Source organism: Taudactylus pleione, unplaced genomic scaffold, assembly GCF_031769625.1.
Source record: "Taudactylus pleione unplaced genomic scaffold, aTauple2 ptg000311l, whole genome shotgun sequence".
Classification (NCBI taxonomy): Eukaryota; Metazoa; Chordata; class Amphibia; order Anura; family Myobatrachidae; genus Taudactylus; species Taudactylus pleione.
Window position 1 is genome coordinate 1,339,905 of NW_028284712.1, and position 18,512 is coordinate 1,358,416.

Sequence of the window (18,512 nt, forward strand, 5' to 3'; positions counted from 1 at the left end):
CACGAGCGCTATTCGCTCACAAGCGAGTCGATGGTGGCCCAGTGCGCATGCTCCGTCGTGCGCATGCGCGAGACCCGGAGAGCAAACCATCGCTCCGGGTCTCGTACCAAAGGGGGCGTGCTATCGATGTTGAGTGACAGCATGCCCCCTTTGGTGGGCGGGCTGGGGGAGTGGCTGCCCAAACAGAGGCGTTCCCATGGGAACGCCTACCGTCTGGGGCCGGCCCCACTGACATCACAAGTGATGTCAATGGGAGAGATTTCAGCTCTGTGAGAGCCGAAAGCTGTCTGGGGCTTGCGGCAATGAGACCCTACCACAAGGGTCTCGTCGCAAGCCCGATGGTCGCGATGGTCTTGACCATCGCGACATCTTCCTGGCCGCTCACTATAGCTGTGGGCGGTCACCCACAGCTATGCGAGCGGCCAGGAGGCCGCTCTAAAAAACAAGAAGGCCGGCCCTGATTCAGAGCCTGTGTCTTTAAACGTTTGCCGGTCTTACATTTTCCTATAAAGTGCTGTATAATAAAACCACAAAAGCAAAGGCAGCTTTATGGGGAAGTTTTGAAGTGATCTGTACTTAAGAAGCAACTGGGCGACTAATTACATTTTCTGGTTAATGGTGATGATGGGTGCAGTGAGTCAATCTGTGTTTCAGCAAATAATTGTGTAGATATATACTATATGACATTGTGTACAGCAAGGGTGGAGTATACATCTCACAGGAGATTAAGGAGTGGTGGATTTGACTTGTTGCATAATAGGAATATGGGGCGGGGAATACATATTAAATAATATATAGATATAACAGGGGTTATCTGAAGTGTGTAGAAGAAACCCCCAATCGAAAAATATTATTCTAAAAATGCTAATAAGTTTTTTTTTTTAAGTGGCATTACCATTTATGACCACTAGGGGTTGAGCTTCCATTAAATCTGCAAACTATGGCCCTCATTCAGAGCCGTACGCTCTGAGCAGAGCGCACGCTCTGAATGAGGGCTGGCCTCCATGAGAATGGAGCGTCCTCCTGGACGCTCGTATAGCTGTGGGTCACCACCCACAGGCTATACGAGCGTGCAGTTTGATGGCCGCGATGGTCGTGACCATCGCGACCATCGAAACTGCGAGCCGGAGCCTGCGGTTGAGGTTTTCAACCGCAAGCTCCGGAGTGATTTTGGCTCTATTAGAGCCAAAATCACTCCCACTGACATCACTAGTGATGTCAGTGGGCCGGCTTCTGACGGGAGGCGTTCCCGTGGGAACGTCCCCGTCAGGGAGGCACGCCCCCGGCACGCCTACCAAAGGGGGCGTGCTGTCAATCAACATCGACAGCACGCCCCCTTTGATCAGACACAACGAGCGAAGGACTTTCCTTCGCTCGTCGCGTCTGGCGCATGCGCACGACGGAGCTCCCTCCGTCGTGCGCATGCTCAGTCCAGAACATCGACCCACTTGCGAGCGGACAGCCGCTCGCGAGTGGGTCTGAATCAGGCCCTATGTTTTTACTATTTATATTACACTGTTGTTTGTAGAGTACACCAGGGTAGGATATAGCCCCTGACTTGACAATTTCAAAAGTTTTATGTGCACCTTGACAAAAAGTAAGTTTTAATTACTATGATTAAAGTCTTCTGACTGCCCCTGTCTCACTACACTTTTTGCATGACCCCCTGTTATAGAAATAAAGGACCAAATGTAATAGGTAGCGATTTAGTTTTTTTTTGTGCTAGTTTGACAGTAAATTCGCATGTTTCGGCTAATCGCAAATGTAATAGAGTGTGAGAACAGGCTCTTTGGCATTTTTCACTTTTTCCCCTAAATCGCAAATTGCCAAATCGAATCCAGATGTTTTTCAATTGTAAACTTACAACGCTCCAAATGTAATAGGTTACAATTTGCAAATTTTCAAGCCAAACGTAACTAAAATTCGACAGAACTTTAGACCAAGTTCGGATAGGGGAGTTTATCCTGAGCAGGTCAGAGTAACACAGAAACATACACATATCCATGAGATATCTGCATGTTTCTGTGTGTACATATAAAAACTCTTTAAAAAAAAAGACGTGCACCCCCCTCCCCAAAAGCATAACCAGCACTGGGCTATGTAAAGCCTGTCCCGGTTCTAAAAATACAGGGGTCAAAATCCGTATGGGGCCACTGTATATTAAGAACCAGCACAGGGCCTTTCTGATCCAGTCCTGGTTGTGGAAAAACAGGGGACAAAATGAGTAGGTGGTCCCCTGTAATTTCCATAACCAGCACCGGTCTCTTTCTAGCGGGGGGGGGGTAATGCCTCAGCCAGGGAAAACCTGTTACCGGTTTCCCCGGCCAAAGCATTACTCTGACCGCTAGTCGGCCCAGGCCGGGGATCCCTGGAGATGTGGTGACCCCACCCCATTAAAGGGGTCCCCCTCTCCAGGGCACCCCAGGCCTAGTCTGATAGCCCGGGGCTATCCCCGGCACACCTGGTCGGTGGGTGGCGGGTTGATAGTGTAAATGTGTTGTGTAAAAATGAAGTTAAAATATTGTCTTTAGCTGTGGTACTACATGTCCCAGCGAGCCTCCCCTGCATGCTAGTAGTTGGAGAACCCCAAGTATCAGCATGTGGGGCATTATGGGCACGCTGGTACCTATAGTTCCACAGCCAAGGAAATACTTAAAAAAAAAACACAACACACACTGTCAGTAAAAGTTTATTATAATATACATGTACATACACATGAACACTCACACTCACTATCACACATACTCACCTAGTATCCCTGATGCCATCATGTCCCCTTGTCCAGTAGAATTCCATCGAGGTACCTATAATAAAAAAATCCATACGCACCTCTCCTATACCATGTTCAAGTCCTCTTCATTCCATGTAGGCATCCGGGGGCTTTACAAAAAAAAAAAACGCCATTTCCAGAAACCATGCTGGACAGGAAGAACGATATACGTTTACACATACCTTTCCTCCGCGCGAATGAGGTTTACATTGTGGTTACATCATTGGATACAATGTCGCGGTTCCACCATAAACTTCAATGGAGATTTCTCACTATTGAAGTCTATGGAGGAGACAGGCTGACCACACATAGTCAATCAGCGAGTAGCTCCGACGGAGACGCCCACTGATTGGCTGGTGGCTCCTGCAATTACTGGGCACATGTGTGGCCAAGTAATTTACGCGGAGGTAAGGTATGTGTGAACACATACCATTCCTCCTGTCCGGCATATTTTCGGGAATTGGTGTTTTTCTTTAAAAAAACTTGAATACTCATCTAGTATCCCTGATGCCATCATGTCCCCTTGTCCAATAGGAATCCATAGGGGTACCTATAATAAAACATCCATACTATGCGATGTTCAAGTCCCCTGGCTATCAGACTAGTCCTGGGGTGGCCTGGAGAGAAGGACCCCTTTATTGGGGGATCACAACCTTCCCAGGAATCCCCGGCCTGGGCTGTCTAGCGGTCAGGGGTAATGAAACCGCTGAAAGGTTTTCCCTGGCTGTGGCATTACCGGGATATAGTCATGTGAGGCCGCCGGTCAAAATCCCGACAACGGAATGCCGGCTATGGAATTATGATAGGCGTCGAAATACCGACGCCTATCATAATCCCGCCATCATGAACGAAGGTAAGTCCGGGGCACCCTTAACTTTAGCCGCAGGGGGGAGGGTTGGTATTAGGGAGTCTAGCAGAGTTAGGGTTAGGTGTGTGTGGGGGGAGATTTACGGTTACGCACCCATAAGGGGGGAGAGTTAGGGTTAGGCACCCCCTAAGAGGGTTAGGTGTGGGGATCAGTAAGGGGGGTTTTGGGTAAGACACCCTCGGGGGTGGGTTAGGGTTAGTCACCGGGGAGGGAGGGTTAAGGGGGGGGGGACAGGGGAGGTTAGGGTACTTACCTGATCCTGTCGGGATCTTGATCCCGTTGGGCATCCGCTGTCGGGATTTTAACAGACTGCCGTTGGCATTTCAATCCCATTCAGGCATTACCCCCCGCTAGAAAAAGTCAGGTGCTGGTTATGGAAATTACAGGGGACTCCTACTCATTTTGTCCCCTGTTTTTCCACAACCAGGACCGGCTCAGAAAATACCTGTGCTGGTGTTTAATATAGTGGGGCCCCCTATGCATTTTGGCCCTGTATTTTTACAACCAGGACAGGCTTTATATAGCCCGTTGCTGGTTATGCTTCAGGGAAGGGGGCGCACGTAGTTTTTAAAAAAAAAACACAGACTGAAGCCTTCATGGATTTCACTGATCTGTGATGGCTTCTTTATAACTCGCACTTATTACTGCTAGTCGCATTAAAAGGTATTAGTTTAACTTTACATAGGAAAAAAAAACCGCAAAGATTCTCATAGTAGCCTTGAGCTGAAAAGTTTGCAGCCTATTACATTTGCGAGTCCCGGCACCAACTTTAATTCCTAACCTATTACATTTGGCCCAAAGTGTGTTTCAACACAATGTATATTTGTACTGTATAGAAATTGTTAAACCTTTTTTTTTTTAAATGTACCAACCATGTAGCAATTAAAATGTAAATTTCCCTGCATTATAATCCGGCGGGATTTCTTATCTATTGAGGGTCTTGTTACAGTTTCATAGATCTTATTTAGCAGAATTTCCAGGCTAAGCAATCAGCCATTACTGTACTGTTCCATTTAAATCCCGTGTGGGACGTTTGGAAACATATTGTTTCCAGTATAAAGTAAATCAATCATTGCCCTTTTTTTGTGGAAACAGGGTGTTAGCTGTTTATGCTTTAATCTTCATTTTATGTTCTCACAAGAGAAATTAAACATTTATTAATTCCTCACTGGAGGAAGCCTGAATTCATTCACTGACTTTCTTGCGCTGTAACCAGCAGCCTAATAAAGTAAGATTGGGAGAGAAACGTTTCCCATTGAGATGATGATAAGGACAGTAAGTGCTTTGTGTGATCTGGCACGCGACATGTAACTTTCTGCCAAAGCCAGTTCTGAGCCTGTGACTCCGAGATGCCCAGGAAGTTTCTGTTTACATTGGGGAAGGTCCGATAAAGTCTAAAGTCCTTCCTGCACAATCGGAGGGTGCCAACTCCCCAGGAGGTCTGGCAAAGGGTACGCAATGTGGAGTCCAGCTCACACACATCTACAATGCAAAATACGTCCGACCGTCTCTGCATTACAGGGATATGAATTTACAGGAGACAAATCTTTCCTTAGTCTGTCTCTGGAAAGTGTAAATAGTTGCCAGCTACACCCCAGTTATTTTGCTCATAGAATCAATTTAGCAATACATACCTTGCTAGGGATGGCCATCAATGGTTTGCCACCGATGGTCGATGTTTTTTTTATTTTTTAATTGTCATCGAAGGTGGAAATCCGATGGTTCTGCACCATGATGGCTGAGAGGCAGCAATGTTTTATTTTTTGTCCTTGCCACAGGACGGCATAGAGCTAAGACCCGTAGTGCATAGCCCCACCTCTGGTGCCCCACTAGGTACCTGATTGGTCCGCCACCTGCTGCATCCCGCAACAGGGATGTCCATAGATGGGTGCAGGCCATCGATGGTTCCCCGATGATTGTTTATTGTCATCAATATTAAGCGCCAATAGCATCATCGATGGTTAACCCACTGATGGCCATCCCTACACCTTACCCACAGAGCTTGCACTCTAGCTTAAGGTACATGTTGTTATTTCCTTCAACATTTTCAATATACAAATTCAAAAATGCCCCATTCCTACCCTTGCTCCATAAGTGTAAGATGCAACCAAAGCTGGATATGGACGCAAGCGTCTGCCTTTTTCTGTGCGCATACACAGTATGGAAATACATATTTTGTGCAAAAAAAACAACAACGTAATAATAAGCTCCCTAGGGGTCAATGTACTAAAGCCTTGGGGGTCTATTTACCAAGCAGTGTTAGGAGACAGAGTGAAAAGTGATAAGTCTTTGATAAGGTGCCAGCCAATCAGCTCCCAACTGCCATCTCACAGGCTGTGTTTGAAAAATGACAGTTGGGAGCTGATTGGCTGGCATCTTATCACTTTCTTATCACTTTTCACTCTTGGAGAGAGATAAATGCAACTGAGATAAAGTACCAACCAATCAGCTCCTAACTGTCACTTTTGAAACACAGGGCTAGGTGTACTAAGCTCTGAAATGTGATAAACTGGAGAGAGATAAGCCACGAGCCAATCAGCTCCCAACTGTCATTTTTCAAACACAGCCTGTGACATGACAGTTAGGAGCTGAGTGGCTGGTGGTTTATCACTCTCCAGTTTATCACTTTCCAGAGCTTAGTACATCTCCCCCATTGCCTGTGGCATGGCAGTTAGGAGCTGATTGGTTGGTACTTTATCTCCTACCACTTTATCTCTCGCCAAGGCTTAATACATAGAGCCCCTAGTGAGATCATTCTGACTGTGTGATTTATTTAGAGATGTATGCAAACCCTATGGTCTAAGTACATGTCTGTTGGCGCGAGATCGGCTCATGCGCAGTGCTGCACTGCGCGTATGCAGATCTCGTTCACATGATGCGGCCATTTGGGGATGGGGACTGGGGGGAGAGGGACAGCATTTTGGAAAACAGGGGGCTTCGGTGCCGAGGCCGGCGCCTGCGTCTTCATGAGTCACTTTAGGGTTACTCAGATGACCGATGTTCGCGCAGAGTGATCGGATGCTGTGCCTGTGGATGCAGCCCGCGGATTCGCGATGCCGGCAGAAGGCCTCTTATAACACTAGACACCTCCTGTAGCACTATCATATTATTGTGCAGCCGCTGCATACAAAGTCTCAGCAGCTGAGCGATAACGTCCATCTCTGCATCAGTCCCTGAACGGGATTCGCACTACATATTGTACATATCGCGTGACGGCCACTACTCCGATGTCCAGCCTGGATTACGAGGATGTGCTTAAATCCTCCGATAATATAATTTCATACAGGTTTATATCCCATAGCAAAAGCTGGCTTCTCTTATAGTTTGTATGACATACATTTTCTGGGGCACCCATCGTTGTACTCACTGAGGTATATTTACTAAAGTGCGGGACAAGTTGCCCATAGCAACCAATCAGATTCTATTTACAGTATAATTTATCTAGTACCTAATATGATTGGTTGCTATGGGCAATATCTCCACTTTTGTAAACCGGCACTTTAGTAAATATACCCCACGGTGCCTGACGTTACTCACACCTCTGTGGGGCTGGCTCCTCTACTATTGCAGACCCATATTTAGTGAAGGACACTACCCTACTCAGTTAAACACCCCTGGGGTTATTGCCCTTTATCCTGTTAACCTGAGTATAAATATAGCTCTGTGTCTGGCATAATTGGGATGGCAGCTGCATTCACATCAGCTCAGGTTGCTTTACACTGAATCAAGGGTACAAGTCTTCAAGGAGGGAAGGTGCAGCTTACATCCATCATTTGTACAGCTGATATGTCATCGATGAACCTTATAATAGACATCTAGCAAAGAACATTCCGCCGACCAAAGTATAAATACAGGGATACTGCTATTTCCGCGTCTTAGTAACATCATCATTCTTGTTTGCGTTTCGGTTTGTGTTATCATGGATTGTGTTCAGCAGACTTCATATTACAAACTTACTGTAAGTCCTGTATCTCTATGACATGCTAGCACTGTGAGAGGGCGTCTCCTGTATTTGTTCAGCGTAACTAATTGAAGCAACAAAGCCCTGCAAATTGCACATTAATTTAATACACGCAAACAAATGCAATTATGAGGCCACATGTTGTGAACAATTACACTTTTGCTTTATAAATAAAAGGAAAAAGGAAAAATATCCCCTATATAAAATGTAGACGATTTTACATTTTTGGTATTGTGAATGACATGACAGCGTAGGGGAGTGGGGTGCGGGAAAAGTACTAGCAAGGCTTGCTGCAAGTGCAGACAGCTTACACTCTACAGTGGTAGGGGGCTCTGGGCCTGATTCAGACCCGGTCGCAAGCGCTGAGTGCTCGCAACCGGGTCGATGATGGCCCACAGCGCATGCGCACGACTGGGCCGGCTCCGTCATGCGCATGCGCGAGACCTGGCTAGCAACGGGCAATCCGTTGCTCTGGGTCTCGCACCAAAGGGGGCGTGCTGTCGATGTTGAGTGACAGCTCGCCCCCTTTGGTGGGCGGGACAGGGGGGTGGCTGCCCAATTGGAGGCGTTCCCATGAGAACGCCTACTGTTTGGGTGCGGCCCCACTGACATCACCAGTGATGTCAGTGGGAGAGCTTTCGGCTCTGTTTGAGCCGAAAGCTCTCTGGGGCTTGCGGCCACGAGACCCTACCACAAGGGTCTCATCGCAAGCCTGATGGTCGCGATGATCTTGACCATCGCGACCATCATCCTGGCCGCTCGCATTAGCTGTGGGTGGTCACCCACAGCTATGCGAGCGGCCAAGAGGCCGCTCCAAAAACAAAAAAGCCCGGCCCTGATTCAGAGCGAGCGCTCTGTCAGAGCGAGCGGCTCTAAATTAGGCCCTCTGTGTTGTTCCTATGACATGTCAACTAACAGCTACTGAACAATCGGTATGCAGTCGGAATGCCGACGGTCTAAATGCCGACCGTCAGCATTCCGTCTGTGTAATCCTGGCAAGGGTCTAATGACAGGCGTCGAAATCCCGTCATTTTATCTACGTCGGGAGCCTGATGCGGGAAGCGGTTAGGCGTCCAGCAGTAAATCATACCGATCCCCTACAATTGATATGTCATGTTTTACTATTACTGTGTATATATAATACATATACGGCACCTTGCAAATGTTGTGGCGTCTTAAAAATAAAGGATAATAAATAATAGCGCATTGCGTGTGAGGGGTGCAGGGTGCATACATGGTACTGAGGGTTAATGCTACAGGTAAATGTTGAATTCAGGGAAAGTGACCAGATATCAGCCGGAAAGTGCTGCAATTTCAGTATTTAATAAAAGCTAATTCTCTTGCTACATGCACCACACTATATAACCTCTCTAACTGGGTATTTACCAAGTCACCACACAGACAGGGATATTGGGGATGGTGCTCCCACACAATCTACCCAGCTCTTACGTGGATTCCTGCCCAACAGGAACTGACTGTACAAACAGAAACAGGATCCTTAACTTGGCTGGTGCCTCAAAAAATGTTCCTTTGAAAACCATTTATTCTCTTTATAAGAAAATAAATGTATTCATTTAGTCAGTAGTGCTGTTATCGCAGGGTCCGTAAGTTGGCGTTCAGGTGACCAGAGACCCTCTCCCACCTTTCTCTTTGATATAACGTTTCTTTATCACTTTTTAAAACAACTCAGATTTAGAAGTTACATTTTATCATTACTAGAAATAAACATGCTCTCCGGCTGCTGTGGGACCACTAGTCCCAGAATGTACAGACAGTTTTAGTGTGACTTTTCCTTTCTTTTTTTTCTTTTGAAAATATTTGGAAAGCTGGAAAATGCCATTAATGCTACACAGTTTGGGCTGTCAGGGGCTTATTCACAATATCACAATACGCTACAAGCTGGTTTACCAGGAACCGTTTTACCGAAATAGGAATCAATAACAAGCAGCAAAACGACCTGTTATTTATTAGATGAACATAAATGCTGGATGTTGTATACTGCACACATAAAAGTCAATATGAGATTGCAGCAATTAGAGTAAAGTGTTTAACAAGTTCCACCATCTGTGCAAGTCTTACCAAAGGCTCTTAATATACGTAAGAGTTAATAAAGTCAAGGGGATTTTAGATGTTTTTATCGATTTTTATCTGAATCCAAAACCAAAACACGAAGATAAATCCAGATCCAAAATGAAAACACGGGGGTCACGCACATATTTCTATCCTACTCTAGTTAGGATAGATATATCTCAGTAGGTATAAAATACATAGGAAATAAGGTAGAATCTTTAATATCTGGAAAAGTGAATTTTAAATCCAAATGACTAAGCATTATTATTACCTACATACTTGCCAACTTTAAAACCCCTCCTTAGGGCGATAGGAGGTGCAGGTGGCATAGCGCCACGGATTGCAGACCCACGTTCTCAGCGTGCAATATCACTATTTGAGTGGTAGAGGGCCATGATGACTTGACTGACCAACAAGCCCCCTGGAACGCCCACTTCACTGGGAAAGTGCATCCAATCCGGGAGGCTGGTCTACGGTCCTGAGAGTGCAGGAGAGCCCTTCACAATGCAGGAGTGTCCCGGACATTCCAGGAGTGTAGGTAAGTACATTTATATTCCATGACACTTAGCATTTTGCTCACTATTGATGGCCTCTACTTTGGGCAGGTGACTGCACACTATTGGTGACCTCTACTACAGGCAGGTAACTGCACACTATTAGTGGCCTCTTCTTCGGGCAGGTGTCTGTGCACTATTGGTGGCCTCTACCTTGGGCAGCTGACTGCACACTATTGGTGGCCTCTTCTACAGGAAGGGGACTGCACACTATTGGTGACCTCTGCTATGGGCAGGTGACTGCTCACTTTTGATGGCCTCTAGTATAGGAGGGTGACTGGGCACTATTGGTGGCCTCTTCTTTAGGCAGATGACAGTGCACTATTAGTAGCCTCTTCTTCGAGGAGGTGTCTGTACACTATTGGTGGCTTCTACTACAGGCAGGTGACTGCACACTATTGGTGGCATCTTCTTCGGGCAGGTGACTGTGCAGTATTAGTGGCTGCTGCTACAGGCAGGTGACTGCACACTATTGGTGACCTCTACTATGGGCAGGTGACTGCATACCATTGGTGGCCTCTTCTTCAGGCAGGTGACTGCACACTATTGGTGTCCTCTACTACGGGCAGATGATGGATCATTATTGGTGGCTTCTACTATAGAAGGGTGACTGGGCACTATTTTTGGCCTCTTCTTCAGGCAGATGACTGCACGCTATTGGTGGCTTCTTTGGGCAGGTGGCTGTGCACTATTGGTGGCTTCTACCACAGGCAGGTGACTGCACACTATTGGTGGCCTCTACTACAGGCAGGTGACTGCACACTATTGGTGGCCTCTACTATGGGCAGGTGACTGCACACTATTGGTGATCTCTACTACGGGCAGGTGAGTGTGCACTTTGAGCCTGAGTCTGATGCAAGATAGAATGCGCATGCACCATATTAAGGAAACTTGTAACGAATGGAGACAGCAAGTGCGGACGGATTACTCTGCTGATGCATCTCTCTCTCTCTCTCCATAAAATAGGAGTTTCTGGCTGGTAGCTAGATGGTCTCCATGCGGTTTACTGGGAGTGTCGTGGGAGTTTTGTGGGCGTGTCATGGAAATGTTGTGGGCGTGTCATGGGAGACTTGTGGGCATTTCAGACGGCTTCTGCGCCCAATCGTGGTGTGTGGGGGAAGGTGGGACTCTTTTTTTTCAAACAGACCTTTAGCATCCAGCATGGGGTGTGTGTAAGTTCAAATACGTGCGTTTTCCCGCATTAGCATAGGCTGGTAAGCACGCTGCCACACCCATCGGGTACAGGCGACCTTATCAGAATCAGGCACTTTGTGCATTTACATTGTCTGTCTCTATTTGTACATTGAGCCTTTCTTTTGAATGTAATATGTAAAACGTAATTTGCTGTGTTTACGGCAGTAGCAATGGTATAAGTCTGTAATAGGTCGTTGTTACCCATGCCCTCCCCCCCCTGCAGCTGTCAGTGCGTGAGACACACGGTATGCCACATGCAGATAAGAAATACACGCGGATAACACTACGTGTGTGTAGCCTGCATCGCGCAGATAACATGACAGGGGGCACACCTGGTTTCTGTAGTGGAATATGAGTGTAAACAACATGAATTTCATGTGTGAGAATGAGGCAGAATCTGCTGTAATCCTCAGCAACCAGTCAGATGTCAGCTTCCATCAGTCTAATAGAAGCAAATGCCCGATTGGTCGTTATGAATAACAGTATCAAGGGGTCTATTTGCTAAGCAGTGTTAGGAGACAAAGTGAAAAGTGATAAGAAAGTGATAAGGTGCCAGCCAATCAGCTCCCAACTGTCATTTTTCAAACAGCCTGTGAGATGACAGTTGGGAGCTGATTGGCTGGCACCTTATCACTTTCTTATCACTTTTCACTCTGTCTCCTAACACTGCTTACAAAATAGACCCCTTAGATCCCTACCTGTGACCCACCGTACAGATGGGGGACCCACCTCACTCAGATGACATACCTTCAGAAGAGGATGGCACGTGATTGGCTATAAGCTGTTTGTCATTATGTTCTGCTTTCCACTAACTTATCCCAAGTCTCCTGCTTCGTGCATCATTCACGATCTGTAGTCTTACAATTGTGAGTGTCATTTCCTTCAGCTCTAATGGAGTTCGGTGACAGTAATGTCTGCAGGAATGTAAATATCTGGGACGTTATACTCTGTAACCAGGCTCCCATATAATATATATATAGACTATACAAGTACTCGCCATGTTTATGTAGATCACCTATGTATGCAGGATTTTCAATTCAATAGTCAACACTGAGCCGTAAATCCATGGTGCTGACAGCTGCTTCCGTCTGACTAGAGCTCATCAGTGTAAAACGAATGAATGGCTTCTGTAGTGTAGGGATGTAGGCTTTCTATTCCCATCATAACCTAAACTCACGGTTGCTGCTATTTCCAAGTTGGAGAAAGGACCTCTGTGACGTAGACACCACGTGACTGCTGCAGGAGGCTGGACAACTCGTGCGTTACCATCCACTAGGGCATAGAGGGGGAATAAATATCTGTGGCGAGCGCAGCGAGCCACCGTGCCCGAAGCGCGGCGAGCGGACACTTTTGGTCCCCTGTTACCATCCCCGCCCCTCCCCCTTTCAGGCCGAGTCACGTGGGTGTGACGTCACAGGGCCATCAGCCCTCTATAGTCTAGACCTAACCCTAAACTCACTTCTGTCCGAGTCACAGTATCACTTCTTCCATTATCTGTTACATTAAGCATAGAATATGCAATGATTGTAGGGAAATAGTTATTCCAAGCTGACATTTTCTAGTGGCAATATCCAGGGCCGTGTACATTTCCATGCTGGTGGGTCGCAGTGTATGCGCCATTTAATTGAATTCCAACGAAAACTTTAATTATTCTGCTGCTTTATTGTGCATTAAGCATTTTTTTTTAATTACATGAGGTAAAATAAAATATTAATTGTTATTTATATGCACCCCAGTGATCCAGCGGGTCTACCTATGTCTCCTGGTCCTGAGCAGGTGATCCTCTTTCTTGCCTAGTACCCCTTTTTTTGTGGGTTGTCGAAGCCCCTCCCCATAAATGAGGAGATGACGAAGAGGGGTCATGATAACCCACGTGCCGGTGTGAATAGGCCTGTATGACCCGGAGGGATAAGGGTCCCTTGCTCAAGAACATTAGAAGCATCTGAAGATTCATAAATGACTTTATCTCATGAAACTCCACCTATAACTAAAAATATAGAATTGAAACTGACCTGTAATGTGTGTTCATGTTGTATTTGTACTAATAATGATAACCTATGTTCTGTCCCTATTCTGCAGATGTTTGGCTGTGGATCGGTGGCTCAGGTGGTTCTCAGTAAAGGCTCCCATGGTCAATTCTTGACCGTTAACTTGGCCTTCGGATTTGCAGTCATGCTCGGTATTCTCATTGCAGGACAGGTTTCAGGTAAATATAGCTTAAAACTCTATTCAACATAGAAGTGTGGTGAAGTGCCGGTTAATGAGATAAATAATTGTCCCCTATGATAGTACAACAGGACAGGAGAACCCGCTGATGGCACTGACCTGGCCTCAGTACCCACAAAGACCTTGGTAATAGTATCAGCTGAATACACGGCAACCGGAATAATTTATTCCAAGAATAGAAGAATGCCGGGGAGATGTATTAAGCCTGGGAGAAAGATAGATTGGAGCAGTTGCCCAAAGCAACCAATCAGCTTCTGTCTTTTATTTCACAGGCTCTGCTAGATAAGTGATAGAAGCTGATTGGCTGTTTTTGGTAACTTCTGCACTTTATCTCACTGAAACTCTTTGAATATATATCAGTCACCAATAACCAGATAACTCTCATGTAATCGGAGTGGGTATATTTGTAGATATATTTGTAGCCTCACTTTTCAAAGAGAAAAACAACTGATGAGTCTGAGGAGCTGAGGCAACTTCTATTCATCTCTAGTAGATGGAGCCAATTCATTAACATCTGTAAACTCTCCACAGACATTTAATATCTTCCAATAACTTCTATCTGCATCTTTAATGTTCCTGTGATATAATGTTACTTATATAATACATGTCTTCCTCAGGTGGGCATTTGAATCCAGCTGTAACGTTCGCCTTGTGCATTATGGCAAGAGAACCCTGGATTAAGTTTCCGATATACACACTGGCACAGACTCTGGGAGCATTCCTTGGAGCGGGCATCATTTATGGATTGTATTATGGTATGTGTGGCATACAGTAGACCTGTATATACAGGTAACAGCATTGCTCTAATTGATTGATATTCCAGCCATGAGAGTATTCATTTTAGAGTCTCAGAGAGATGGCCTCTGCAACATCTCATCTACAGTAGGGGATGAAGGTTTCTGTGCAGACATTCCATTCAGCAGGGCATCAGATCTAGAGTAGGGGATGAAGGTCTCTGTGCGGACATTCCATACAGCAGAGCATCACATCTATAATAAGGGATGAAGGTCTCTGTGGGGACATTCCACACAGCAGAGCATCAGATCTAGAATAGGGGTTGAAGGTCTCTGTGGGGACATTCCATACAGCATATAATCAGATCTAGAGTAGGGGATGAAGGTCGCTGTGCGGACATTCCATACAGCAGAGCATCAGGTCTAGAATAGGGGACGAAGGTCCCTGTGGGGACATTCCATACAGCAGAGCATCAGATCTCAAATACGGGATGAAGGTCTCTGTGGGGACATTCCATACAGCAGAGCATCAGATCTAGAATAGGGGATGAAGGTCTCTGTGGGGACATTCCATACTGCAGAGCATCAGATCTATAATAGGATATGAAGGTTTCTGTGAGGACATTCCATACAGCAGGGCATCAGATCTAGAGTAGGATATGAAGGTCTCTGTGAGGACATTCCATACAGCAGAGCATCAGATCTAGAGTAGGATAAAGGTCTCTGTGAGGACATTGCATACAGTAGGCATCAAATCTAGAGTAGCGGATGAAGGTCTCTATGAGGACATTCCATACAGCAGAGCATCAGATCTAGAGTAGGATATGAAGGTCTCTGTGAGGACATACCATTCAGCAGGGCATCAGATCTAGAGTAGGATATGAAGGACTCTGTGAGGACATACCATACAGCAGGGCATCAGATCTAGAGTAGGATATGAAGGCCTCTGTGAGGACATTCTATACACTGGAGCATCAGATCTAGAGTAGGGGATGAAGATCTCTGTGAAGACATTCCATACAGTAGAGCATCAGATCTAGAGTAGGATATGAAGGTCTCTGTGAGGACATACCATACAGCAAGCATCGGATCTAGAGTAGGATATGAAGGCCTCTGTGAAGACATTCTATACACTGGAGCATCAGATCTAGAGTAGAGGATGAAGATCTCTGTGAAGACATTCCATACAGTAGAGCATCAGATCTAGAGTAGGATATGAAGGTCTCTGTGAGGACATACCATACAGCAGGCATCGGATCTAGAGTAGGATATGAAGGTCTCTGTGAGGACTTTCCATACAGCAGAGCATCAGATCTAGAGTAGGATATGAAGGCCTCTGTGAGGACATTCTATACACTGGCGCATCAGATCTAGAGTAGGATATGAAGGCCTCTGTGAGGACATTCTATACACTTGTAGCATCAGATCTAGAGTAGGATATGAAGGTCTCTGTGAGTACATTCCATACAGCAGAGCATCAGATCTAGATTAGTAGATGAAGTTCTCTGTGATCTTGCAGAACATCAGTTCAGTTATGCTATCTATAATATATCTTTCTTTGCCTGTATTGGGTATACATACATCTACATACAGAGTCATCATTGGTCCATGTTTTGTCAGAATTTAGTCCACACTCAATCCCATGCTACAGACAGAAAACTATAACATAGTATAACATTTGCCTGTTGCCAGCACAAATGCAGAAGATGTGACAGCAGGCGCACACCACATCCTGTGTTAAGGGTGATGTCAGGCTCCAGCAGAGCCGCACACTCGCACAGCCCTCCGCAGTGCGCTGAACAAGTGCTGGGAGACCCACTATTACAGCAGCACAGAAATGTTCATCTGTTTTTTGGTGGCATTAACTAATTAATCCCTTTGTTAGATTATAGGCGCAAAATCTGAAACACTCCAACAGCCTACTGTAACTAATGTTCACACATCACACGGTACATGGAAGAAGATGACGTGTTTGGGATAACAGAGCGTGTGAGGGTCAGACATGGCCACTTGTCTGTCATACGTGACTTTGTTACAGTTTTGTGGGATTTGAAGTGAGATTACACTTCTTGCAGGCATAGAAGAGTTCGGATCCCATTCCCATTCAGTAACTGGTAGTAACATGTCCAGGTGTCAAAGTGACCAGTTTATGAATTATTGTTTTCTACATGGAAATCCCAGAAGGCTAATTACTAATCACCCCTTCATACGATACCTGTAAAGTGTTATATCATAAGCAGCTTATTCCGGTTTTCCCTGTATAATCCTGTAATTGCACCTGCCATGCACTGGATTCCTCCCAAGACTGCTTTGAAATATCTTATTGGAACATTACAGATTCATTGTGAAACTGCAGGAAGTTGTTACACTATTTGGTGCAATACTGGGACGGTGTTTGGTAGTTTCTAATTTTTTGTCAGGGACCCAGTTGGATGTTATTCCCAGTAGAACAGGTTACAGGAACAGACCTGCAGTCATCATAGTTCAGCCTCTTAGATGGTTGGATCCCAACCAAGGATCTATAATAAATTAATGGTTACAATGTGCAAATAGCAACAATATAACGTATCTTTGTTTCATTTCATTGTGTTTTGAAATCAAATGAAACTTAACTCCTTGCAATTCATAAGTGTTTCATTTGTAACCACTGTACATGACCATAATACAATTATATTACACTCAATACAGACATAGGACAGTACACCCCCAACATGGCCTGACCACTATACAGTACATGACCATAATACAATTATATTACACACAATACAGATATAGGACACTACACCCCCAACATGACCTGACCACTGTACATGACCATAATACACATCTATTACACTGTATACAGACATAGGACACTACACCCCCAACATGACCTGCTCACTGTACATGATCATAATACACATGTATTACACTGTATACAGACATAGGACACTACACCCCCAACATGACCTGACCACTGTACATGACCATAATACACATCTATTACACTGTATACAGACATAGGACACTACACCCCCAACATGACCTGACCACTGTACATGACCATAATACACATCTATTACACTGTATACAGACATAGGACACTACACCCCCAACATGACCTGACACTGTACATGACCATAATACACATCTATTACACTGTATACAGACATAGGACACTACACCCCCACATGTCCTGACCACTGTACATGACCATAATACACATCTATTACACTGTATACAGACATAGGACACTACACCCCCAACATGACCTGACCACTGTACATGATCATAATACACATCTATTACACTGTATACAGACATAGGACACTACACCCCCAACATGTCCTGACCACTGTACATGATCATACTACACATCTATTACACTGTATACAGACATAGGTCACTACATCCCCAACATGACCTGACCACTGTACATGACCATAATACACATCTATTACACTGTATACAGACATAGGACACTACACCCCCAACATGTCCTGACCACTGTACATGATCATAATACATCTATTACACTGTATACAGACATAGGACACTACATCCCCAACATGTCCTGACCACTGCACATGATCATAATACATCTATTACACACTATACAGACACAGGACACTACATCCCCAACATGTCCTGACCACTGTACATGATCATAATACACATCTATTACACTGTATACAGCCATAGGTCACTACATCCCCAACATCACCTGACCACTGTACATGATCATAATACACATCTATTACACTGTATACAGCCATAGGACACTACACCCCCAACATGCCCTGACCACTGTACATGATCATAATACACATCTATTACACTGTATACAGACATAGGATACTACATCCCCAACATAACCTGACCACTGTACATGATCATAATACACATCTATTACACTGTATACAGACATAGGATACTACATCCCCAACATGACCATAATACACATCTATTACACCGTATACAGACATAGGACACTACACCCCCAACATGTCCTGACCACTGTACATGATCATAATACACATCTATTACACTGTATACAGACATAGGATACTACATCCCCAACATGACCATAATACACATCTATTACACTGTATACAGACATAGGACACTACACCCCCAACATGTCCTGACCACTGTA

The 18,512-nt window shown here is 45.2% G+C and overlaps 1 protein-coding gene across 1 annotated transcript in view; it reads left to right on the plus strand.

Annotated features, from left to right (window-relative positions):
• AQP3 (aquaporin 3 (Gill blood group)) overlaps positions 1 to 18,512 on the plus strand; it is a 34,092-nt gene that overhangs the window by 4,767 nt on the left and 10,813 nt on the right. Inside the window, exons 2-3 of the mRNA XM_088442409.1 lie at positions 13,497 to 13,623; positions 14,261 to 14,398. Coding sequence (XP_088298535.1) covers positions 13,497 to 13,623; positions 14,261 to 14,398 — 265 coding nt within the window. The remainder of the gene's footprint in view (positions 1 to 13,496; positions 13,624 to 14,260; positions 14,399 to 18,512) is intronic.